This window comes from Equus asinus, chromosome 3, assembly GCF_041296235.1.
Source record: "Equus asinus isolate D_3611 breed Donkey chromosome 3, EquAss-T2T_v2, whole genome shotgun sequence".
NCBI lineage: Eukaryota > Metazoa > Chordata > Mammalia > Perissodactyla > Equidae > Equus > Equus asinus.
The window spans coordinates 111,244,379-111,270,206 of NC_091792.1; the positions used below are offsets into that span (position 1 = coordinate 111,244,379).

At 38.5% G+C, this 25,828-nt stretch overlaps 1 protein-coding gene across 12 annotated transcripts in view; it reads left to right on the forward strand.

Moving 5' to 3' along the window:
- Positions 1-4,538: 4,538 nt before the first annotated feature.
- Positions 4,539-25,828, forward strand: part of EPHA5 (EPH receptor A5) — a 326,925-nt gene continuing 305,635 nt past the window's right edge. For all 12 annotated transcript variants that reach the window (XR_011502213.1, XR_011502214.1, XM_044766079.2 and 9 more), the window contains exon 1: positions 4,539-5,096. Coding sequence is in view for 10 of the 12 variants with exons in the window: in XM_044766079.2 (XP_044622014.1) it covers positions 4,913-5,096 (184 nt within the window). In the remaining 2 variants the exon portion in view is untranslated. The remainder of the gene's footprint in view (positions 5,097-25,828) is intronic.

Sequence of the window (25,828 nt, forward strand, 5' to 3'; positions counted from 1 at the left end):
CTGATGAGTAATACTTTAATGTATGATTAACTATTGAAATAATTTCTATATTTAAACTTATTAAAAGACTATTAACTCATTATTCTTTAAATTAAACACCCAATAACCAATTAAATTTAAATAAAATTAAATTTAACATTAATAGGTAAAAATGTGGGTCAATAGTAGAGAGAGAGTATTCTAGGACTTCAGAAAAATTCTTAAGAAACAAAATAGCAATGAATAAAAATTAAAATATTTTTTGTTTTCTGTTAATTAAAGTAAAATGCAATATATAAAATAATGAATACATTAACATTATCTTGATTGTGAACTTCAAGAGCTATTGATTGCTTAAATATATTTCAGTTAATCTTCACCTCTGGGATCAAAATAATTAACATTGCCATATATCTATCCTTTTCAGCAAATCATAACCTGAAAAGTTAACTTCATTGGCGTATCTTATAGTTTCATTAGGGTATCTTATAATTTCATATCGAAAATCTACCGTGGGTTAGATTTTTGCTTTGCTTTTGTTTTTTTTCCCAACTTCTCCCAAAGAAAGAATGTAGCCAAGTGACAAAATATTTAAAAGAATTATGTAAAAAGTTGCTAAGATTATACAATAATTCAGGAAAAATGCTCTTTAGCTTATGGGGTTTTATTTAGATTATTTTTGTAAAGACTGTTGCTTATGTTTTTATCATGGTTTCCATGGGCTCTGTGCCATCTGTTTTTGCTAGTATTATCTGTCCACACACCTCAATCTTGTTATTTTCCTGATTTGGTCCACTGTCTCTATTCTACACAAACAAATTGTGTGCATAGTTTTGTGCACATGCTACAGTCTTTTTCTCCAAGTAAAGCTTATTTAGAATCCTTCGTTTCTCGTTTTCTCCTATTCATTTATGGGACCTGTACTGTTTTTTGTACTATGTTTTTTGGCTAATTGCTTTTGGTTTCAAATGAACCTGAAAATTGGAATATTTTTATCTATTATTTCCATTAATGCAGACTTTTTGCGTAGTCCTCTTTTTCTTTTTCTGACCAACCAGTTATTAAATGTATTCTTTACTTTTATTACATTACAATTTTCTCAAATAGAGTCAGTGTCATGAGTTAAAATTTCCACATCTCACCAGCTGTGAGAGTACTGAGGTCCCCTAACCTTATTTCCTCAGTCTCCTTGCCATTAACATGGGGCTAATAATTACACTGACATCATAGTTGAAGTATCTGCATTAAGTAAAATAATTAATGCAAAACATCACATAATTTTTCACACATAGCAAACCTTCAGTGAATACAGCAAATCTGCTTATTATGATTGCTTTTTGTTGCTCTACTTTGAATGCAGTGAAGATATATTCAGGCTTATTAATACATTAAATATAACTATAATACCTTTTATAGGGTAGTAAACTTTCAAGATGTCTTATCAAGGTGATTCTGAATATCTTTTCTTCCCAAAAGCTTAGTAGGAAAGTCAGATCCAAGCAGAGATCTAGGAAGACAGCAGCCACTTTCACCTCTTGAGGCCATAGCAGTGATCCTTAACAATGAGAAACGCAAACAATAGCACATCCAAACCAGTACTGATGTTGTAGCCTTTTCTTGTGCAAAGCAGGAAGTATAAAGGAAAAAGACAAATCTACTTTTCATGCAATGCTATGGTTCAGTCTAAGTATGCTAAAAGTATTTAATTGCCAAGAAATGAGCACATGGCCAAATAAAAGATCTCCTTTGAGATTGAGGCCCAAACCAAACCACTGTCATTGTCTTCTCTGATTAAGCCTCATTAGATCAAAAAAAATGACTTTCGTTGCTGTCACTGGGCTTCATTTTACAGCTTTTCATTCTTTCAAAGATATGTAATAAATATTATAAAACAACCATGAGAAAAATGGCTGCTATTTAAGGTGCAGAATACAAAGGATTTTGCATTCTGTATTCTTAGTCACTTAACGAGTTCACTATCTTCGGAGGGAAATCACACAATTACCCACCATAGTGACCAGGGTCTCTTTGACCAGGTTTCCTTTGACATACTTAGTTTATATTCTGTTTCTTTATCCTAATATATATACTTAAAGTTTTTAGATAATTTGCTCCAGTTTTTCATTAAGAAAATATTGCAAATTGTGTTGATTGACAACAAATCACAAGCTATGGATACTTTGAGAAAGAGAACCAAATCACTTCTTTTTGAGAAAAGAAAAAATCAGCTTTAAATGGCTGACTCTCCTTGAACACTGGGTAGGAGTTAGATGAAAGCAATGTGTGTGTGGGGGGAGAGGGTGTTACATATCTTTGGGGGTGGAACTTCTGTAGAATGGAGTGACAGACGTAACAATAGAGAGGTACGAGACAATTTAGGGGACATGGAATTTAAAATTTTAGTGTAAAATAGAAAAATTTGTTTAAGCCCTTTGCAGTTGAAAGCTTTAAATTCTAGGCTGCAGAAATTTGGTAATTTGGTAGTAAATGGTAAATAGTTGGAAATAGATGAACAAGGTAGTAACATAGAAGGCAGAGGATATGGAAGATAAGGAAGCTTGAAGTCATCTTCAAATCCCTCATTTCACTGATGAGGATACTGAGGCCCACAGCAGTGAGGGAAACAGCTCAAAGCCACATTAAACTGCCTACGTCTCACATGAGCACTATTATGTATTCCTAGGCGTTAGATAGCTTAGTTGACATTCTGTTTAGATATTTTTAAGTAACTTAACTATAAATTTGGGAGGAGGAGTTTACATTTGGAATGGTCTTCAAATAGACACGTACATTTTAATTTTGTGTCTCACTGTGAGGCTTTTTGCCAAACTGGAAGACTGATTCACTGCCATTCTTCTAAATTTGCTTCATGCATTTGGAGCACATTGTAATAGAAAGAAGCTGCTTTTAGATTTCTGGTGCCAAAACATTTCACGAAAAAAAAAAATCAAAGATGAGCTTCCACCTCTTTACAAATTACATCACTGCAGCTTTATTCTTTCATCTTTTTTTGCAAATATTTAAACAAAAAACAAATGTCATCAGCTAAAGATCAGGAGAAATTTATTGTGAAGACAAACAACACTCTAGATGTCAAAGCTGGTGAGCAGACTCGCCTTTATTAGATGTGAATGCAAGCCCAGTCTTGACAGGAGTTACTATACACCAAATTAAACAAGATGTCTTTCTTTTAAAATCACATGTTTTGGTTCATACTTACTTTGCAGCCTTCTTTTTTTAGTCAGTAAACTAAAATTGCCCTTCACACGTATCTTTTTGAAAGAACGAGTGGAAAACTGAAGAAAAATTTAAAAGCAGGAGAAGACATAAAAGTGGTGAAGCATAGAAAATTAATTGTTTTAAACTGTTTTTTCTTAGTTATTTGTCTCTCAGTGCAGAACACAAAAAATTAAAATTATTTTTTAAAAAACCGAAATTATTTGACCCGTGCTAATTTCACCAGCATTAATTGCGTGGATCTGCGTATCATATAATTTCTAAAACACTAAAACACCCTATTAATGACTTAAATCATCACATCTTAAAGTACCTGGCACCCTACAGACCTCCGTAAGCTAAGTTCTTTGACTCCCTGAAACCTCACTCAGAGCTACCGTCTCTATATTTAGAAATTCTACATTTACTTCTGAAGAAAATGTTGACTATCCCATTCCAGCCGCCAAAGTCTTGGAAGAAGAGGAAGGGTCAGCAGCAGTGAGCAATATGGGTGGTTAAGAAACTAGCCACGGACTCGCAGAGCCTGCGAATGCGTGGCTATGTGACGACAAGGTTGTTGCTCCCACAAGCCTGTGATGGGCAGCAGGCAATACATATGCCAAAGCCAAGGACCAGCTTCTCTAAGGGCTGCTGGCTGAGCTGGGGCTGATTTCCCTTCCGCCTCCCGGGAACCCCGTTCCCCCTGGCTGTCCTCGGGAGGATTCTTCGCCCTAATTATCCGAGGAGGAAGACGCGCTTTTCCCGGAGACCGCTAGGCAACACTCACCACGGCAGCCTCCAGATTACTTCCCTCCGTGGGTGTGTGACTTCGTCTAAGCAACTCACACTTACAGTAGATTCTCACTGGCGAGGCTGCGAGCAGCAGAGGGCGGGAGAGCTGGGCAGAGGAGGGAGGAGGGTGGGAGGTGCAGAGCGGGGAGGCAGAGGAGACGACGGAGCTCCAGACACAGCAGGAGCGCGCCGTGGCGGTGCAGTCGCAACCTCGCCTTCCCAGCCGCGAACACGCCGCCTCCTTCCCAGCAGCGGGCCCCGCAGCTCCCGGCCGCCGCCGCCGGGTCCGCGCTCCTGTCGGCTCGCCACCGCCAGGACCTCCCCTCATCACACCCAGCCCGCCGCGATTTCCTCCTGCCAGCCAGCCTCTTGGAACTCTCGGGATCTTTTCCTTTGCTCGCCTCTTTCGTATTTTCTCCATCCAGTATTTTCTCAACTCGTTTTCCTCTATCCTGAGCCACAGTGCTTTTTTCTCTTTTTATTGAGGATTTCTATTTGACTTAAAATGACTTGTCTTCCTTACCTTCGTGCGTTTCAGCCCTGAAGACCGAAAAGGAGGCTGTATTTTTTCCCCCTCAGTGGCACTTGAAGACCTCAATCCTTAAAAGTCTAAGAGGCAAAGGAACAGGACGCGGGACCTTCTGGAGACCCTTCAGTTCAATCCAGAACTGCACTAGCAACCATCACTAATATTTTATTTACCCCCCCCCGCCCCGCCCCCGGAGAGGAGGCAGAGAGGAGCGGAAGCAAACTTCAGCGGTCTCCGAGGATCCGTGGTTCCTGCATTTGGAGGAGCCCCGTGCCAGAAGGCGGAGGACCCCACGGGGAACGAGGAGGAGCCGCGAGCCTCCCCTGTCCCCTCTGCGAGGCCGGAGCCGTGGACTGAGCCGCGCGGGACAGCAGCGGCAGAGGCGGCAGGGTGAAGATGCGGGGCTCGGGGCCCCGGGGTGCGGGACGCCTGCGGCCCCCGGGCGGCGGTGGCAGGAACCCCTCCAGCCCCCCTGCGTCTCTGGCCGGCTGCTACTCCGCCCCTCGCAGGGCCCCCCTCTGGACGTGCCTTGTCCTGTGCGCCGCGCTCCGGACCCTCCTGGCCAGCCCCAGCAACGAAGGTAGAGCGGGGGGGGGGGGGGGGGGGGACCGAGGAGACCAGGGGCGGAGGGGCGAGGCGGGGCCTGGAAGCGCGGGTCCGGGCAGGCGCTGGCCGCGGCTGCCGGGGACCACATCGCACTCCTCATCTCATCTCGAAGGAACATCCGTGGTCCGCTCTCGCTAGCCTTTTCGCTCGCTCCTTGCCCACTCGGGGTGCATTGTTTGACATGAGGCACGGGGTGCTGGGCGAGGACCTGCCTGTGGACAGAGGCTGGTCGGGGGGCTGGGAAGTTGGAAGCTGGGGGAAAGAAGGGTCAGAGACCCGCGCCAGGAGATTGGGTGCGGCTGGGTGTCACTGCAAGCGCATGGAGAAGTGACATTTCGGGCTGGAAGGAGTGGGACCTGTTTGAAACGCGGCGACAAGGATCTCAGAAGAGATCAGGCTTTTAGAAACCGTTATTCGAGGCCGGCGGTGGGAAATATTGTGGGGGTGGCTGGATGCTTTTATTTTGGGGGAAAGTGCCTTCTGGGAGCTGTTATTTAGGGCATCACCAGCTGCTATTCTGGGGTGGGTGGCAAGAGCTGTTACTTCTTGAGGGAAGGGGAGGGCGAAGGACAGAAGGCGCCCCACACTATAGGTTGCCCTTCACTTTGTGGGGCTCCTAGTCACACTGAGGCGAAACTGGAAGAAGGCGGGAAGGTGGGATGCTGCGGGAGGCGGAGGGGGTGGGGGAAGTGTCGTGCCAGGAAGTTGCTGCTGGAACCCACCGAGGCACGTCTCTCTGGGTTTCCGAGAGGGAAAAGCCCGGCTCCGGCCAGGCACCGGATGCTGGAATCCCCAGCCCTCCTCCCCACCCCCAATCCTGCGCTCCGGACCCAGGAGACTGTCCCCGCCTTCCGCTGGGAGGGCAGAGCCGGCGCGCGAGCAGCACCTGCGCGGCGCTCGCTGCCCCGGGAGCCGAGCTCAGCCCCGCGGCCCGGCCCGCAGCGCTCGGCCGCCAGCCCGCGGCCTCCGGCCACCCCAGCCGCGCTCGCGGCTCTCACCCGGCTCGGGTGTCAGCTCTAGGGCGCATCCCTCTAGGGTGGGGGACAGCATCTCCAACCCCGATTAGGGCTACAAGAAGCGGTCAGCTCCACCGCGAAAACTCTACCCCCTCGGCTGGAAAGCTGAGGTTTCGATTTGGGGCTCCAGATGCCACGAGTGAGGCACAGCACCTTTAAAAATACCTTCCATTCCTGGGGCAGGGGACGCTGGAGCGGAAAGAAGCAGCCGCAGCCGCGGAGTCGTGTGTGTCCTCGTGACTTGCACGGGTTGTGTCTTGGCTGTAGGAGAAGGCGCTGAGCTGGATTCGGAGCGCTGCCAGCTCCCTGGGAACCGTGTGAAAGCAGGGCAGATCGAGACTCGCCACCCCACCTCGTGAACTTTTCTCTTGGACCACTAAATTTATTGCTTAAAATCTGATTTAAGGATTATATATAGCTCGCTCTATCAATCATCTATCTATCTGTCTATCTATCGATCGATCGATCTATCTATCCATCTATCTGCAGTCTCCCATGCTGAACCCAAGCAATCTGCATTTTTTCCCTTCCCCATAAAGTTGAAGAAGTGTTTTCTGAAGTCGTAGCCCTTTATTAACATCTCAGTTAGATTCATTGTGTTAGAAGTCCGGAGGATTATGGCAGGATTAGGAGTCTTTTTACTAACTGTTTTATTCCACTGAAAGGGGCACACTGGTTTGGATTTAAAGAGTAATAGTAATGTCATTTATCCTTTCGTGTTCCCATTATATTTCAGTTTTTTCCAGGTGTGATGGAGGAGGGGGCCTATGTAGAGATGGAAGGGAGTAGTAGCTCTTGGTTAGAAAACGGGAAGAAATGAAGTCTCAGGGAGGGTGACCCTGAATGGCAACAAGGGCCAGGACTGTGCAGGGAGGACGCAGAGGAAGGAAGAAATGAAGGGAAGCAAGGAAAGAAATAGCACCCGTCTCCTAAAGCGGTGTAAGCTGAGCTTGAACGTGCGCAAGGTAGACGGGCTGATATTACAGACTTCACCCCCACACGTAGTGCTGTGCCCACCCCAGCTAGTGGAACACACGGCAAACTCGGGCTACAGTGAGGTGGGGGTTGCAAGGGTCTAACCAAAAATGAGCGTGCCTTACCACGCAGTGCCCTGGAGATACGAAAAAGAAAAGCGAGTCTGCTGTTTAGGCACATTTCAGAACATGTCACTATTTTACTTAATTAGAAATAAAATCCCATTTATATATATGACTTCATCTCGTTCATTCCATCTCTGCCCAGCACAGTTTTCCATCCTTCCATTAGTATCAGCCCAGACCTTTATTTCTGTTCTTCTGTAAAATTTATGTTCTTCTCTTCTTTTTTGTTTCTCCATGATAGTGCTATTATAACAAGAATATATGAAGAAATTTATACCAGCAGTCAGTTTGTTTATTTATTTATTTAAAGATTCAGATTGGAGTTTTAAGTTTGTTTTTGATTGTTTCTGGAAGTACTTTGGAAGATCAGGGGCATAAAGATTTGATGTGTACACTGAATCCATTAATAACTTGCTCTTATATGCTTTGCTTTCTGCAAGCTATAGACGCTTAGTGATTTCCCAAACTGTAGTATGTATATGTATATATATTATAAATGTGTCTTAATATGAATGCTCCTATTATGCGAGGGAAAAATTTCAAGGCAGATAGAAATAAATGTGAGTTTACATTCATAACCGATATTCTACTCATTTTTTAAGTTTAACTTTCATAAACATAAATAAGCAGAATTGAACAGAAAAAGCCAAACATCTAGAATCTTGGACTGATATGAAATTCATGTCAGAATATGTTGGATCATAGATAATAAGAGGAAAATTTATTCTTTAGCCTGAATTCTAAGATAAGATGAATATTCTTTAGTTCTCTTGGCATATATATTAGGCATAAATTACATGTGGAAGAAACCTTTGAACTACAGTATAAAGCATAAAACTTTTTTATTATAAAATAATTCAGAGGCATATTTAGCAAAAAACTTATCTAAGATTGATCAGATAGGGCAAATATTAGCAAGTGTATCAACAAGTGAAAATTTTAAGAGATTTAATAAGTAAGGGAAGCATGTCCACTGCTATGAATATTGGAGGTGGCCCTGAACTTATTCAGTAACTGCCACTTTTTGCTGTCTGGAGATATATTTGTAAACAAGCATTATTTGACAAGTGCTTTTCGCAGCGGGGATTCTTGGCCAATTACTGCTGAACAGCCCTGCATTGAAAATGATTCACCCGCAGTGAATCAAGCTTAATTCATTGAAGCCACAGTCAGTAATGTCCCAGGCAAGTGCTTCTGACAGTTGTCAGCAGTTTGTATTTGAAGTCTAGTTTCTTGTCTCTGAATGTTTTGTATGTTTAAGAAAGTGGGATGAAGGGGCTCTGGGGAAAAAGAAAACCTGCAAATGCACACACATAAGGGGAAAAAACTGGGGGCGAAACTGTTTGAAAAACAATTATAAAATTGTAGATGTTTTCAATGGAAAGGAAGAAAGTTTGTTTTAGGGTTTTTCTTGGTTTATAATAGGACCAGGCCCATAAAACAGATTGGACGACATAATAGATTTGTAAAACTAAATGGCTTTGTTTTGTGGCCTTGTCATCCTGTTGTAATTCACTTCCTTTTAGATAAAACAACAGGACCCCACAGAAAAGGGACAGTAAAATCATTCCCTCACCAGGACACTACTGAACAAAAAAAGAGAGCCATTACCCCTATTTGAATCATAGATTGTTGGAACTAGAAGGGAGCATGAGTTTTGGCCTTTTGCTTTATAAACTGTGAAAGGGGGCAGAAGGTTGGGTCTTGAAATTTTAAGCCTTTTTGGAGATGACAAAGACCTTCTTGGGTGTCAGGGTGATAAGTAAGAGGATTTCATTTCCTCATATAAGACAGAAGAGAGGACAATTCCTGCATTTACAATAGAAATTTCTCCCTCGATTGAAAATATTCTTGTTGTTATATGGTCACTTGTAAGTACTATTAATTCTTTCTTTCATCCCGCATAGGAAATAATTGGTATGGGAAAAAGCTTTGTCTTTTTATACTTAGAAATGCATTACTCACCATTATTTATATTGTTAATTCTCTGCTCTGCAAAATGTGACCGTATAGAGTACTTCTACACAAAATATCAAAATGACATGATATACCTTTTTGTAGACCAATATCCCCAAACTATTTAATTAAATATTAGACTTTTTCCAGTGTCACTACCATTGAGAAAATGACTATGCATTAATTATTTTCACTACATTTTTGTTGATTGACTTGACCACTTGAATCTCCTTTGTTTGGAGTGCTTTTTTTATGGATTTGTTTGAATGACTAATCAGTTTCTCTTTCATTTGGAAGAAACCTTTCCACCTTTGACTGTAGAAGTAGAGTGCAATGTGCATGATTATATTAAGTACCTATAGCTATTTTTTCTTTTATGATTCAAACTTGATATTCTTTTTTTAAAAACGGAAAATGTGTTCTTAGCATCCTGAAGAAATAACTACTGTGAAAAGTATTGATAACTCTCCATGTTTTATTTTTTCAATTTAAATTAGCAGATATATTCCATTTTACTAGTGAATACCTTGAATTTGTTAGCAGAAGTACTTAATTACTCAAAGATGATTATAGCATTTTTAACAATATTAAAATAGTTTTACAGTTGTTTTCATAAAGCATCAAAATTAACTGGTTTGAATAACCAGCCTTGCTTATTGATCATTAAAAATTGATTGCAATATTTGTCCTTTTTTTCCTTGTCAGAAAGAGTGAATTTTGACTTTAAAAGCAATATGAAAGCTAAAAATGTAAATTGTTATCTTAGAGACTCAGAATGATTCTTGCTGTTCTAATATCTCTGGTGACTATGTATTTAGCTACAGAGCAGAATAGCTCTTACTGGTATGTTCTACCGGGTAAACACATACTTAGTTATTTTATCAAAATTGATATAATTAGTCCATCAAATAGTGATTTCTTCAAAGAAATTATCTTAGTCTATGCTGTATATAAACACACTTAATGGTATTTTCAACTTACATTAAAAAATTTATCATATGTTCTATCCCAGATGAAATGGTACACGTATGTTTCTGTGGGTGTATACACAGGTAGCTAAAAAGTAAAATGAGTTCTAAAGGCTTTGTAAACACAGATTAAATTGTTTCATATTATTTACAAGAAGTTTACTAATCTAGATCTTTAAAATAATAAACAAAATGGGTTTATTTGATATAGGAAATTGATAAATAACAGGAGAGCCTCTGATCTATTTGTAACAATTTTTAAAGCACTATATAGCTATTAGAAAACTGGACCACTTGATAGTTATTCACTGTGAAAATCTGTCTGAATTATTGGCTCCATTGGAATTGTTTACATCAAAATGTAAATGAGCCATTTTTAAGTATTTGAACTTCCAAAACAATTAGTATGAGTACTTAGGACAGTCTCCCTTTACCATATATTTACTTTTCCCTTTTTAGTTTCTGCCTTTCCAGACATTTGTTTATTCTCAGTTAATGAAATAGATTTTAAAGTGTTTAAACAAGACAAAAATTTTCTTTTGAACAAGAAAAACATGTTTGAGGATTTTAAATCCAAATTTTGGACAACAGTTCATTTCTGATAACACATTTATTAACATATGCAAGGTTTTGGAATGAAGAACTTTCCACAAAAATAGTAGGATCATTGATTCCATAAATTGTACTATGAAATAGCTATTTGTAAATTGAGTTACAAATAGACAGTGGTAGGGGTATTCTGGAGTAGTAAAACTTGATTGGAATTTACGTCTTTCTTCTGACACTGTGGACTTCACACATATGGGATTTATTCATTCCATTTATTCTGATCACATAAAATCAAGAGATGGCTCTAATTGAAAATTCTTACTACAGTAAAAATAGAGAACATTTAATTGATTTAAAATGTAATCCTAGCCAATGAATTTCATGAGAAATAGAGATTTTTAAATTCCCTTTTAACTTCTTTCATTGCTATCTTTAAAAATTCTTAGCGAATATAATCTGTTAATGTAAAGCAAAAAATAAATAAATAAAATTTAAAAAGTTCTGTAAGGTACATAAGAATTTCAACTCTGGTGAAATGTGTGCTACTTTGTGGTCTTGCTCTTTTTTTGTTTTCTAAAAGCTCAAAGTTTTAATCTGGTATCTCTAATGAGAATCCTAGGTGTTACAAAGTCATAAAATAAAACTGTAATTTATTAGGTGCACCATGTGGAGCTTTTGAAAACTCTGTGGTTTAGCATGATGACATTTATTAACCGCTGTTTAATGTTAGTCTAATTTTTTGAATGATTTTTTTATCTTTAGCGATTTATAGAAACCAGGAGTCATTTCTGCTATTTAAAAATTGCCGAAAAATCCTCTAAAAAGTGTGTGAGCTTTGCCTTTAGAGTACCATTTACAATGAATTCCAGTGAAATAAAACTTAATAGGTTTTGTTCATAATTAAGCTTCATACGAGCTCTTCTTTCCCTATAGATTCCACAGCCTTTAGTCTCTGGTCAGTTTATGTGTTACTTTATTAATATCGTTTAGATTCTTTCTTAAACTATTGGAGAACATACGAAACTTTGATCAAAAACCAGCCCTAGGTAATGCATTCTTTCCTCTGGATCTTCCAGAGAGTCAGTGTTCCCATCTTTAACTGTTGTGTGTTTATTAAGCAGAGTGCAGTAACTTGGCTGGATGTTGGTGTATGTGCCATGGACATGTTTTGGGGTGTGTGGAAAGGTCTTGGTGAGGCTAGAAGAAAGAGTGGGGAAGGAGTGTCAAAGTGGCGTCACTGTGAACTTGATATTAATAAAAGTGCTTGGGTTTTATTTTTGATATTATTTTTAAAAAATACCATACCTACACATTCACAGACACATATTCTAATTTTATATTTGTTTTAATATGACTCTGAAGATATAAATCCTAATCTAATAAAAAATAACTCTAGTTCATTTTATTTCATCCATTTAGTTTCTTTCTCTTTCTATTTCTCTGTAAACTCTACTGTTTCGTTGAGCCTTGCCAAATACTTGAGGTTTTAGACACCCCACAGATTAAATAATTGGGATTAAAGTGTCTGTGATGATTCTAATTCTGTTTTAGTTGCTGGACTGTTGCCCAGGCCATCTCCATCCGTCACACACTTCTTCAGTTCTAACTAAACTGGGCTCATAACTCTGTTAAGTAAATGATTCTGGTAAAAGAAATCAAAGAGCCAAAACCTGAGGGTTGAAATATTTTGCATATGCTTTGTGAGAAAATGCTCCTGCTTGGAAACATGTTTCAGGCTAAGTATTGGAAGATTTAGAGAAAATACAGTCTGTTCTTTTACTCAGAGATGGGTAGTGTCCTTTTCTCTTACAGTAATTTCACGCTCTTATTTTCGTCTGTCATATCTCCCTTCTCCTCACCTCCTCTTTCCCTCAATCCCCCACTCCCTCCTTCTCTTCCTTCCTTTCTCTGTCTCTCCCTCCATCCTGCCTCTCACCTCCTCTGTCAGACACTCCATTCATACAAAGTGAAAACAAGATGCCTTATGTTCCAATATTCCCAAGGAAGTCATGATTTCAATTTGAGTGATAAGGCAATAATTTTTCAAATCAATCACCGGACCCAGTCCTTAAAGAGTAGATTGTGTCAAACCAAGTCATACGATTTTTACTTGATTCATAAATCAGAAGTACAAGAGTTTAAGGTGTTTCTGTCAGTTTTTCATTTCTTGTGAGATAGCTCACTTGTTTACTTTGTGCTGGCTCTACCTTCCTGTTCCAGGATGCTTGTTAATGCCTTTTCTGTGGAAAGACAAACTCAGCAGGTAGATCTGGCTGGCACCAGTTCAGCCCACCTGTCCGGAGCCGGAGCTCTCTCTGTGAGCCAAATTCCAGCTTTCACCCTGGGCCCTCACCTTGTATGCTAGCTGGACAGGTGAGGCAGACTGCCCAGACTTGTGGAAGATGGCAGTGGACTCTTCTCCCTCAAGAGGTTCACGGGAGGCAGTGTAGTGATGGTGTGCTGAGTCTCCAAGGGGGTACAATCCGCCTTCCAAGAAAAGTAGGAAAATCTTGGAAACTGCTGTGTCTGAAGGATTTTAACCATGTCTGGTTTCAAGCCATCATTTTTTATTTCTCTGGAGGGGTGGGGGAAGCAAGAACAACAGCAGAACCATTTAATCTTGCAGATTCAGAGTCATTTTTGTATTAAGCCTGTGAAACAAATTAAGAAAAGGATTAAATGCTATGGAATTACAGAAAAATAAACAAACAAAAGAAACTTTTTGGCTTTGGAATTCAAAAGGAAACTGGTCTTGTTTTGTGTTGGGTTCTTTTGGCTGAACTCCATCACTTACCAAGTCTACGTTCTGTAGATACTCATTTAGTTATGATTATTATTATTTTACCTCAGTTCATTTGTCTGTAGTATGGTACTACATCCTTCACGTAACTGTTGTGGAGAACAAGCAAAATGAAACAATCTTCTAATTGGCAGAGCACCACACGAATGTAAGTTGTGGGAGTGTAGCTGATTACAGCTCTGCATAGTCCATGTATGGCCACACTTCACGTGCTGGGTGAGGATTAAGATGTAGGAAAGCACTGGGGGCAGCAGTTTTATGGATTTAAGCTGATATTATGTGAGGAAACTTCCTTAAGAAAAAGAATACAAAAATATCTTACTTTTGCCAATAAAACAGAATCATGAACTTAGTGAACACTTTACTAGTGCCTCAGTGGCAAGAAAGTGGCTCACATCATTGAGGGCCCTGCAGGTTAATTTTAATTAACTTCACAATTATTGTGCCTCTCACTGGGTAGTGAAGAATGGGGAGGTGTAAAGACCAGGAAACCAGCTCTGCCGTGTATTGGTGGTGTGGTCTTGAAACATCCACCTCAGAATCCACATAAAGTGAAATATTCATGCACACTCATTGGGTTGTTGTGGAAATAAAATAATAATGTATGTTGCCTAGTAAAATTCCTAGAGCAAAGTAGATTTACAAAAGTTGTTAGCCCCTCAAATGGGGCATTTGAGATAAGATTTCACAATCACAGGTCATCAAGTTCCTTGCATTGGGTGATTAAAGGGAATCTGCGACAGGAAAACAATCTAACAAAAAAAATTGCGTATGCAGATTTTCCATAGAGCTATCCAAGATAAAAGTCCACTACATAATGGTGTCCTAATTTTCTGCTGGTTTCCTTATTATTTAATATTGAACACTGAATTGATTAGGAAAGAAAGGAAAACCCATGGCTACATGGGTTATAAATTTTGCATTTTACCTCATTATTTCCCAGGTAGAGGTCAGATGTTTCTTATTAGCCACAAACCATGCTAAGAGATATCTTCAAATATTTTGCATATATTTAGTCCTAGCACATTATGTTATCAGTTTACCTTTTACATGCATAATCATTCAAATGATCTGCAAGATGCTGCTGAAAGTGGATAGTTGGGAGAATTAAGTCCTTAGAAGTTTCCTGAAACAAATGTCTGACACTATAATTTGACACGGCTGTTTCAGTCTGAAATATACCATTTTCTGACCTGTTCAGTTATATTCAGAATCTGAAATATTACTTAGAAGTATAATTGGGTTTTTATATTTTTAGAAAGATTTCTGTGAGGGCTTATCTTTTCTACAGATGTGAACAGAAACAGGTGTAAGGAAGTTTAGAATGTCTTGTATTTAGGTCTGCATGTGAAATGTATGTGTGTGTGTGTTTAGTGCAGGTACCTGTATACAGTAATTATAGCTAACATTCATCACTGACATACAGTATGCCAGACATTGTTCTAGGTAGTTTATATATATATATTGATTTATTTTTCTCAAAACAAGCCTAGGACATAAGTATATTATTACTACTATTACTATAATAATAATTATTATTATTCCTATTTTACACATGAGGAAAGTGAGATAGGGCACAGTTAAATTACTTGTCCACAGCTACAGATCTGGAAGTGGTAGAAACTTGCATTCAGACCCAGGCAGCCTGACTTCAGCACAGCTTTTGTCAACTCTTCTGTGCTGAGAGAGCCTCTAGCTGAAGTTCTCCACGTAGCAACAGCCACACTTGCCCTCACCATCCAAATAAAGGCTCATTCCCCAAACAGTGGGAAGTACAATAAAAGTGCATACAGAAATTCGTGCGCAATCCTGGGGATATTTGCTCTCACTGTCACTCGTAGCTCCACTGTTTTTCCCTCTCACCAAATACTTAATCTGCTGCTTGTCATGAGACTTTTACCTACTGATTTACCACCCTGTTGACATTGCCCCTCTTCATTACCTAGAACCTCACTAGTATACGGCAAGATCTCTTCCCACACATTTCCTCCTTTCTGTTTCAGGCTGTATATTCTTTGCTTTTTAAATTGCTTTCTGTTGCTTCAGTATATAAGCACCCAGTTCTCAAGCCCTGGCCCAGGGTGCACTCTAGATCTAGCTTTGTGTACTCCAAGTTTCACTAAGAAACTCTCCTGAAAGTACTGCCTGTTGCTGAGCCCTACCCCTTGTTCCATTGGGAATAGAGGGCATTTGAAAATTCACTTTTGCCTTAAATCGTGATATTAATTTTTAGGCAATACTACTCGTAACAAGCGAAAGGACTAAAAGGTTCCATGGCAAATGTATTCACCTTTGGTCTCCTACCCAAGCCAACCTCTTGGGTGTTTTTTTTTTTTCTCTTTATATAGAAGCTTTGATTAAACATTTTATCATCATTTTTATGTAGTCTATATTATTAAAGTACTCTATAGTTTGCAAAATGTGCTAAGCTGCATTGTTCCACTAGAATCTCATTTAAAAAGCCTATAGGATGGATTAGACAAATTGTTGTTACAAATAAAGTCACTGAAACAGGAATGTTTGATTTATTAGAATATCAGAACTAGTTTTAAAGCTCAAGTCTTAAGACAGCAGAACCAGTGCGCCACTCCAGGAGGCAATGTGCGGAGCAGAGCTACAGTTAGCCAGGTCTGATCTTCCACATTATTCAGTGAGTATTTTTAATATTACTGTAAATGGAAAGACCAGAAGAAAAGCACTTGACTTCAGTTCAATTGCTCAAGCAGCCCTTGTTTACTCACCGGTAAACCCTTCAATGGCTCTCCAATGCCCTCCGGATAAAATCTGAACTCCTTGAGGCTGAGTACAAAGCTGACAGTGATTTGCTTCTGGCCCACCTCTCCTGCCACTTCCTTCCAGTCCCACACTCTGGGTCTGGTGGGGGAGGACTGCTCTCAGGGCAGCTGGATTCTGTGGCTCAGCAGGAAACAGCTCCTTCTTTTACCTGGGTAACTTGATCTTCGTGCCCAGGTCTGTAGGGTAAGATGTGCCCCAATTTCCCCAAGATTGTGTGTCTATTCCTATTCCATGTGTAGCAAGTCACTCTGAGCTATAATTGAGTTTTTCCTTGTTTGTACATTTCTGATATTTGATCAGAATAGAAACCACTGGACAAAGTAAAGGTTAACCAGAGACAAAGTTCTCTTCTGAACTGAGAATACCTTACTAATACGGATAGGATATTTGCCAACCAAAGCAAGTTAATGCCAAGAGAACTGGCAGTGGAACTTCTTTTTTTTTTTTTTTGCATTTACCAAATGCATCAATATGAAGAAAGCTTTGCCTGTCTGTAAACTCATTGAGTGCCAACCCCAAGGCCTGACACTCCATATGGAGTAATAGTAAAGTATGTTATACTCTGTAAATTTATATTTAATGAAGGAATGTTATAAAATAACTTCTTCATTTCTTTAAAGACACTGCTTTTAACCACACTCAATTTTACCTCATTACTGTTTTGCTAGTAAAGCTAATGCAGCTTTTTTCCTAAATTCATAACTAATAGAGTTTAGGATCTCTAGTATTAGAGAATCTCTTCCAAATTGAGAAGTAGCCAACTGAAAGGTTGTATGATTTATTTTAGATTTATCAAAAGTGTCAATGAGAAGAAAGTTCTACTGAGATGAACAAACCATTAGCAAGTAAATAGATATGCTGTGGCACTATCTCTTCATGGTTAATCAATGACTGCTTTTTTTTTCAGCCCTCTTATTCTAAATTCTCAGAATTCATATGACTTGTGCCGCTATCAGCCAACACAAAATAGTTTTTTCTGCTTTAAGCTTGACTTAATTTTGCCTCTAGAAAAACAATGACTATAAAACATCTGCTTCTTAATGGTTTAAATTTCTTGGGAGGGGATAGATTTACTCTTTTATTTGTTCTAGATTCCCTAGATTATTTAGACTGTCACTTACTTTATGAGGCAGTTTAGATTTACAACTTGGTAGGAGCTCTTACCATTGCGGGGAAAGTAGCAGGAAAATGGATGCCATCAACCATGTGAATAGAAGAGCCTTAAAGAATAGATTTACAAAGGGGAAAATTTCAAATGTAATGATGATGGCTTTTTAAGTATAGTTTGGTTAATGTCTGGTTAGTGGGTTTAATTCTAACCAATGTCTGGTTAATGTATTTAATTAACTATCCCTCTTGAACATATTTTTTTTTTACTCTAAAAATTCTAACAAATCTATCAGAAATATGGGTGGGTTAATATATTCTATTGAACTGAGAATTCTTTGAACTGAATCTTTGTCTAGATGGGAGGGATAATAATGCTAACTGCTCTGAAGACTATCACTGTGTAATCTCCTTTAATTCTTTAAAAAAACCCTGTGAGATGAATATCATTATTCCAGTTTACTGGTGGGAGATTGGGTTTGGGAGAAATTAAGTAACTTGCATTGAGTCACATAACAAATGTATTGACAGGATAGGAACCAGGTGTTTTTGGTGCTGAAGCTCTTGGTTGCACCCCTATGCTCGAGATTACATTTATCTACATGTACTTAGTGTTGTGACTTGTATTTTATTCAGGCGTACCATCTCTCAAGGAAGGAATCATGTTTTGTTACAAAAATCACATTTTATAATAAAATCAGTTAAAATGAGAATAGTACAAATATAAGCAAAGTATACAGGAATGTGGAAAACTTATATCAAGAAAATCTCACCATCATCAATGCTAAAGCAATTGAATAGACAACTTAGGTATAAGCTTTCAGTTCCATGGTTCCCATTTCCTGGTAGAAAACCTGTCAGTTCATCGGGAAAAATCATTTTTTCCTGACTCTGGAGTTTGAGAGAAGCTGGTCACAAGGTCTTTGTGTTTGGGGTATTGAACAATGTCATGAATATTATTCTTAACAATTTTGAAAATATGCAGAACTGATTTTCATCTAATAGGTTTTTAGATAAATCATTGTTGAAAGCCAAGGATATAATACTAGAAGTGGTTTTCAAACTCTTTTTTTTTAATCAGTAGAAACTCTCATTCAAAAGAAATCACAGTGGAAGCCCAATACATGAAGCAGATAACAACAGAGTTATTGGGTTTCCTGGCTCTGTTTTTACCTCCTCCCTTCCTTCATCTGCTCGTGCCTCTGAGACATCTCTTTGGAACCACAGGGGCCATTGTGAACTCAGTGTGAAAACCACTGTGTTAAAATATAAAAAGGAATGTTGTATAGAAGATCAGTGTGCTATTATCCTGACTTGTAACTTTCTAACTGTCTAGCTAAAAAACAAATTATAATATGTGGTAAAGTTTATTTTGAACCAATGGTTCCTAACATAGAAGCACTCATCAGAGCTAACCTCAGAATATTGTTAAACCTACCATGTCTGGACTCTCCTAGACTCATTGAATCAAAATTCATTAAAACAAGATCCGTGGAAATCTGTAAGTTTAGAACTTAGGAATTTGCAGAATTATCCATAAATAATTCTGACTTTTATTACTGTGTAAGAACTTAGAACAGAGCTCCTCAAAGTGGAATCTGTGGTCTAGGACTGGTGCTGGTCTGCATAGGTATCAATACAAACACTAAGAGTTAGTTTTTTCCACACTTTCATTGAAATTTTGACATTGCCACAACAATGCAACCATGCGATAGGTAGATTCGCCTCATTGAACAGGTCATAGCCCAGTTCTAATGTTATCTGATTCGAATTAAATGAGTATAAGAATCATTTTGGTGGTGGGGACTTTCTAAGATACAGTCTTCTGGGCTTCACCTGATATCCTAATTTTGTAAGTTCTAGAAGGAGCCAATGGGTCTACATTTTTAAAAAGCACTGCAGGTGATTCTAATGCAGGTGATGGGAACACTACACTTTTAATAAACATTGAGTATGCATATCTATGTATCTATGTCTGTTGTTGTTCATAGAGTTTTCTTTTTTTGTATGTGTGAGGAAGATTGGCCCTGAGCTAACATCTGTTGCAAATATTCCTCTTTTTGCTTGAGGAAGATTGGCCCTGAGCTATAACATCTGTGCCAATCTTCCTCTATTTTGCATGGGATGCTGCCATAGCATGGCTTCACAAGCAGTGCCAGGTCCATGCTTGGGGTCAGAATCTGCAAACCCCAGGCCACTGAAGTGGAGCATGTGAACTTAACCACTACGCGTCATAGAGTTTTCATGGCCAGTTTTTTTTTGTAAGTGGGTGGCCAGGTCCTTCTTCCTAGTCTGTCTGTTTGGAAGGTCTGCTGAAACCTGTCCATCATGGGTGACTGCTGGTATGTGAAATCCCGGTGGCATGGCTTTCAGCATCACAGCAACATGTAACCACCACAGTATGACACCCTACAGACGGGTGGTGTGGTTCCCTGACTGGAAATGAACCCGAACCCCAGCAGTGAGAGAGCTAAATATTAACCACTAGACCACCAGGACTGTCTATCTATATCTACATATGTGTGTGTATGGGTCTATCTATCTATATGACTCATATATATGACTAACACTCAGAAAATGCTATAGAAATGTTTTCTATTATTAATCTCAAAAAGGAGAATATGAAAATGTGCTAAGGCTAGAGGTAATGTATATTATTATCACATAAAATTATGCCCAATAGGAAAATACAAGATGTTACAGAGTTGTAAAAGCAAATACCAAAATGCAAAGGAAAAAAATTTAGGTATGGTTTGATGTATAATCAATGATAGAACTGTTGATGATACCAGAATTGATCCTCAAAGTGTATGCTTTGATTAATATTGCCCCTTTACATCCCTAAATAACATTAAATTCATTTTGAATGCGTTCATATATATCCCTAAGTGCCAAATGTTAATTCAGATACTTATACCCTAAGAGAGTCTGACTTGAGGGATATGGAAGTGTTATTTCACAGGTAATATAAATTCAAGCAACTGCCTATTCTCAGAGCCAAGCAATTGGAAGGATGAACAATCAGCAAAATACTTTCTGTTTCATTCACTGATGTATCCCCAGGGCCTAGAACAGTGCTTGGTACTTAAGCAGATGCTTAATAAATATTTGTTGAATGAATGAACTTTCCTTCATTGCAGGTGTCATATTCCATAGAACTTGAATAAAAGTTAAGGCAGTGAGCTAAACTTTTTCCTCAGTTATTTATATATTATCTGTATTATATAGGATTGTATTAGATTGTAGATAATAGAAAAACTGTCCCATAGTGACTTAAAATGTAGAGGGCATTTTAAAAAAGTATTTAAGAAAGAAGTTTCAGGGTAGATGTTGTGGATGGCTTCAGTGGCTTATTGATGTCAGGACAGGAATCATCGTGACTTTTTTGGCCTTACTTTTAAGCTTGTGGTCTCACGGTTGCAAGAAGGCTGATGCATTTCCAAGCATCACAGCCAGTTCTGAACAAGAAGGGAAAGAGAAGAGCCAAGAGTTATGTCAGCTGCACTATTCCTTAAGCTAGGATAATGAGACTTTCCCAGAAACTGGCGAGCAGATTTCTGTTTATATCTCATTGGCCAGACCTATGTAACAAGGCCACCAGAATTGGTGGAGGCTAAGATAGTAGAAATATGATTATCATTATTGGCTAAGGCCAGTCATGACCCATTGTCTGGTGCTAGGCACATTGCCACTGCAAACACAAGTGAAATTCTGATACCAAGGAAGGAGAAAAGATATGAGTAATTAGTAGGCATAAAACAGCCTCTGCCACAATCTCATAGAAAAGTGAAAGTATTTTTATTTTACTTTCTTTTCTTTCCCTTTTTTATACTTTGCAAAAGGAGGAATAGCTACTGAGGTTAGCGTTTGACCAAAGATATATTTTTGGCACCAGGATAACTAGGCAAAAATGATTGTTATTAGATCATCAATCTTGTATGCTGTTATGATACATAATTCACTGTATTTTAGTGACTGACTTAAAAACTACTTTCCTGCTCTCATGAATGTTGCTAGCTATTTTCAGATGGATAGTTAGAGCTGGGTACCAAACTGTTTATCTTCACCCACCTCAAATTATTAGGCACAATATTTGTTCAAAATTATTAGCCACAGTATTGCTTTATATTTTGACTAGTTTTTGATGACAAAGCATTATCCAAAGATATCTTGTAATATATATTTTTTTCTGTTTTAGATATCAAAGAAAGATTATGTAGGGTTTACATCAGAGTTAAGTTTTAACTAAGCTGCAACACTGACATGCGGATAATGATTCATTACCAGCAAAAATTTGGATTCCTTCTCATTTTACAAAAAGGGCTAAGAGCCACCCAGTTGTTTGCTCATTTTTGGAAATGCCATCACCTTAAAATACAGACTGTGAATTTGTGCAAGTTTCTGTCTGTTTTAGTTCATGTTCAGGTCTAATCATCATTTATCCTACCTTGAAGCTAGAGAGCTAATGATTACATAGATTGTTTTGCAGTTTGGTATATTTCAATCAAGCATTAGGGGTAATTAAGGACTGGGGTAAGGCTTCATTCAAAACAAAGAATTAGCCGTGCATACATTTTCTGTTCTATTTTTATGTGTTTTTTGATATAAAAGGACAAAGTATATTTGGACTAATGTATGCCCTGTTTTGCCCCAATTAACATGCTTAAAGCATAATGAACAACAATAAAAAGTTAAGAAAAGAGGATTCATCTTTACTTTGTTGCTTATCCTTTTGATTTCTGGGATCTTGCAACTTATTTGAATCTTGCTGGAAATTTGACACTAAACTGTGATTTCCCCAAGAAAAATTGATATCTTCTCCGTTTAGATTCATATATCTGAAGATTTTATCTTATATACAGTACTGTTAGAACGTTATGATAAATGCTGGGTTCTGTAACATTCTATTCACAATTCATTGATTTAGTAAACTCTTTGATATACAAGAGTTACCAGTTTCCAGGGAGCGTACCTTTGGATTCCGCTAGTCCAACACTGGGGCAAGTGCGATACAGAAGAAAGAGCAAGAGCTTTGGAGTTAGATAGACTTGGATTTAGATTCCAGCGGTTTATTTATTAGCTCCGGGACCTTGGACCACTGCCCTACTTAGCTTTTCTCCATTTCAATTTCCTTATCAGTAAAATGGGGAAAACAACATACCAAAGGATTATTGTTAGGATTAAATGATACAATGTATATTAAGTACAGACACATATAATTTTGTTAGTTTCAACCACTGATATTACAGATATGAGAACTGAGACCCTTAAAGTAAAATCACTTCCACAAGCTCACAGAGTAGCAAGCCAGAACCACAGGACCAGTGAGTATTCTCTGTGCTGTGAACCATTCTCACACTGAATTTATTTCAAGTGTTGAGCATTTAGACTATCTTGTAAGGAACGGCTTCATATGTTATCTATATACATTGCGGTATGGAACTCAGTAGGTATTAAATGAATGTATCCTGTGATGTGACGATTTTCAAGCCTGTTATTTCATCTGATGTTGACTTTTCTCTTTAGAATAAAATCAATCCGTAAAATTTGACAAATTTGGTTACCACATCTGACACTGCAGCCCCTGAAAACCATACGGTTTTGCTCTTTTTATGCCATGTATCCTGTGAATGTAACAGACTGCTCATTAGTCATAATTTAGCTGTCAGTGGATTTCAATGCTACCTTTGCCTAAACACTGTATGGACTAACCAGTGGATACTAATTCTGAATTCCTCTTTACCATCTCCTTCAGTTCACAATTTTAGAGACTATTATCAATTCAAAATATTTAGTATATATTTCTGACTGATTTTTGCTTCCTTCATCATTATATGCTTCATGGTATTAATATTCTACTGCTTAATTTTCAAAGAGCAGTGGCTAAAACTTCTTTGTTCATGGTGATGAAAATATTTTGAAACAAAATGAAAAAGGAACAAACAGAACAAAATGAGCAAAGATGAAAGTATTTTGAAACAAACATTTGAAGGAAACGGTTGTTCTTCACAGTCAAAAATTAAGCATAATATTTTAAAGAATGAAGCAAAAATCATCTCTCTTAGATATCACTTCAAAGGTAAATACTCTGAGAATTTAAGTGACTCAGATGGGAACACCATTGGAATGCTATAAGTAGGATTTTGGAAGCGTCAGGACATGATGGAAGGAGAGCTGACACTGGAATAAGGGAGATTGGAGTTTGCCTTCAAATTCTGCCATTTAGCAGTTGTATCAGCCAGCATGTCTTCCTCTGCAAATAACAGTAAATCATATCCCCTCTGGATTAAGCAATAAAATTGATTTTCTCCCACCTAACAGAAAGTCCTAAGAGAGGCAAGTTTCAAATTTAGATGGATTAGCAACTCTCTGATATAATTTGGAACCAGATACTTCCCATCCCTTCACTCTGCCAACCTTAATCTGTAGGCTTTGCTCTCCTGCTGATTCTACTTATTTTCTCTAGATGGCTGCATCAGTTCCAGGAAATACTCCTGTTCCAAGGCAGCCAGGGAGTTTCCTTTTCTACTGTTTTCTTCTCAAAAACCCCTTTCCCTTGCAGAACACCTTCACAGTTCATTGGACAGAACTGATTCAATAGTAAGAACACCTAATTGGAACTGAAATAAGTTCAGTATTGCTAAAATGTGGAAAGAGAAGGAAGGGAAAGTCTGAATGAAACTAAAGAAGAAAATAGAGACCAATCCTGCAAGGATTAGCTTAAGAGCAGTAAGACACAACTCAAGGTTTGAAGTAGGTGAGTGACATGATCATATTCGTGACTTAGAAAGATCATTCTGGAGCAGTATTTTAAAGAAATTGCCAAGAACCATGCCTCTCTACTGAGCAAACACTTAGGAGATTTTTCAAGTTAAGAATTATGGCAAGGATTTGGCCGGACTGCTTATGTGGTAGAATGAAACACAGCAGGCAGTGCTGAGGGTTATATACAGAATATAGGTAGAATTGGTGGGATTTGGTCACTGATTCACTGTGGGGATTAGATGAAGGAAGATGAAGCTGACTCACAGATTTCTGGATAAAACAACTAGGAGTGTGGCATTGCATTCACTGAAATAGGAATCTTAGGAGGAGGGTTTTTTTTTTTTTTTTTTCTTGGACAAGGAAGATACTTTTTTCATTTTGGGACAGGCTGAATTTGGGATGACTACATGTCATGAATGTGTTAATAACCAGCAGGAAGTTCTACAAATTGATAAGAATTTCAGGATTGGGAAATGGACAAGACATATAGATTTGGGGGTCATTAACATTTACATTATAACTAAAGACTTGGAATTTCATAAGTTCTTCTAGAGCGATCTTTACATAGGGATATAAGCTACTATCACCGTTAAAACCAACCAACCAAGAAACAAAAAATAAATATATTATCCATTCTCCATCATAAATAGTCTGATTCAGTACAGATAGACTGACACCAAGACATTTATTCTTTCAAAACGCTTCTTTTTTTAATTTGATGTTAAGTCCTAGATGAGAATCACTGGTGTAGAGTGAGAAATAAAGACAGTACAAAAATAGAGCATTGTTCAAAGCTAAGGCTTCAAAAGTTGGTACAGAAAGAGTAGTTTATAATGGAAACAAGTAACCAGAGAGATAGAAGAAAACCACAGAAATATGTTGTCATTGAAACTAAAGGGTGAGAGTCCTTGTCCATGGGAGTCATGGCCAAATGCTGCCAAAAGATAAGGCAAATTAGGAACTCAGAGCTACATGATTGTCACTAGTGAACTTTATAGCAGAAGTTTTGGTAGAATGTTCAGTTTGAAGCCAGATTGCAGTGGGTTAGATGAAGAGCGAAGCGTATATACAGAAAGAGATCGAGGTATTGACAACTCATTCAGTAATCTGAGTTTAGAAGAGGACATTAGCTAGAAAAGAGTGTGGGGTTTATTTTTTAATATTTTTTAACTAAAAATTTACAAAATCCTTTGTGCTTAATGTGTGAAAGAATTGATTTCCCAAAGATAGTAAATTTGTCAGGTAATGTTGATGGGCCATTTGAAGCCACTGTTAATTTATAATAGAATCAATCTCCTTTGTTGTGTTTTTTCTCAAGCAGTGTTCAGCAGCCATGGCTCTTATAAAAATAAAGTAGATCCATTCATGATTAGGGTTTAGTTCATGGCCTTTGGATATCCAGGGAGATAGGTGACTGTAATCAAGGTGTGTAATGTCCAGGCTCTAAGTAAGGGAGGGACTTGGTTGTGGGACGCCATAAGCAGAGCTCATGTTCTGTCATGCAGGCCTCAGATACTGCTCCCAGTTTTCCTCCTTGATTTCCCTGCTGGGGGTTTGAATGGAGCTGCAAGCTTTCAGTGTTCTTTTGAGCCTATAGGTTTGTTGAGATGATTAAATGAAAAAACATATATAAGTTGCCTCTTAGAGTG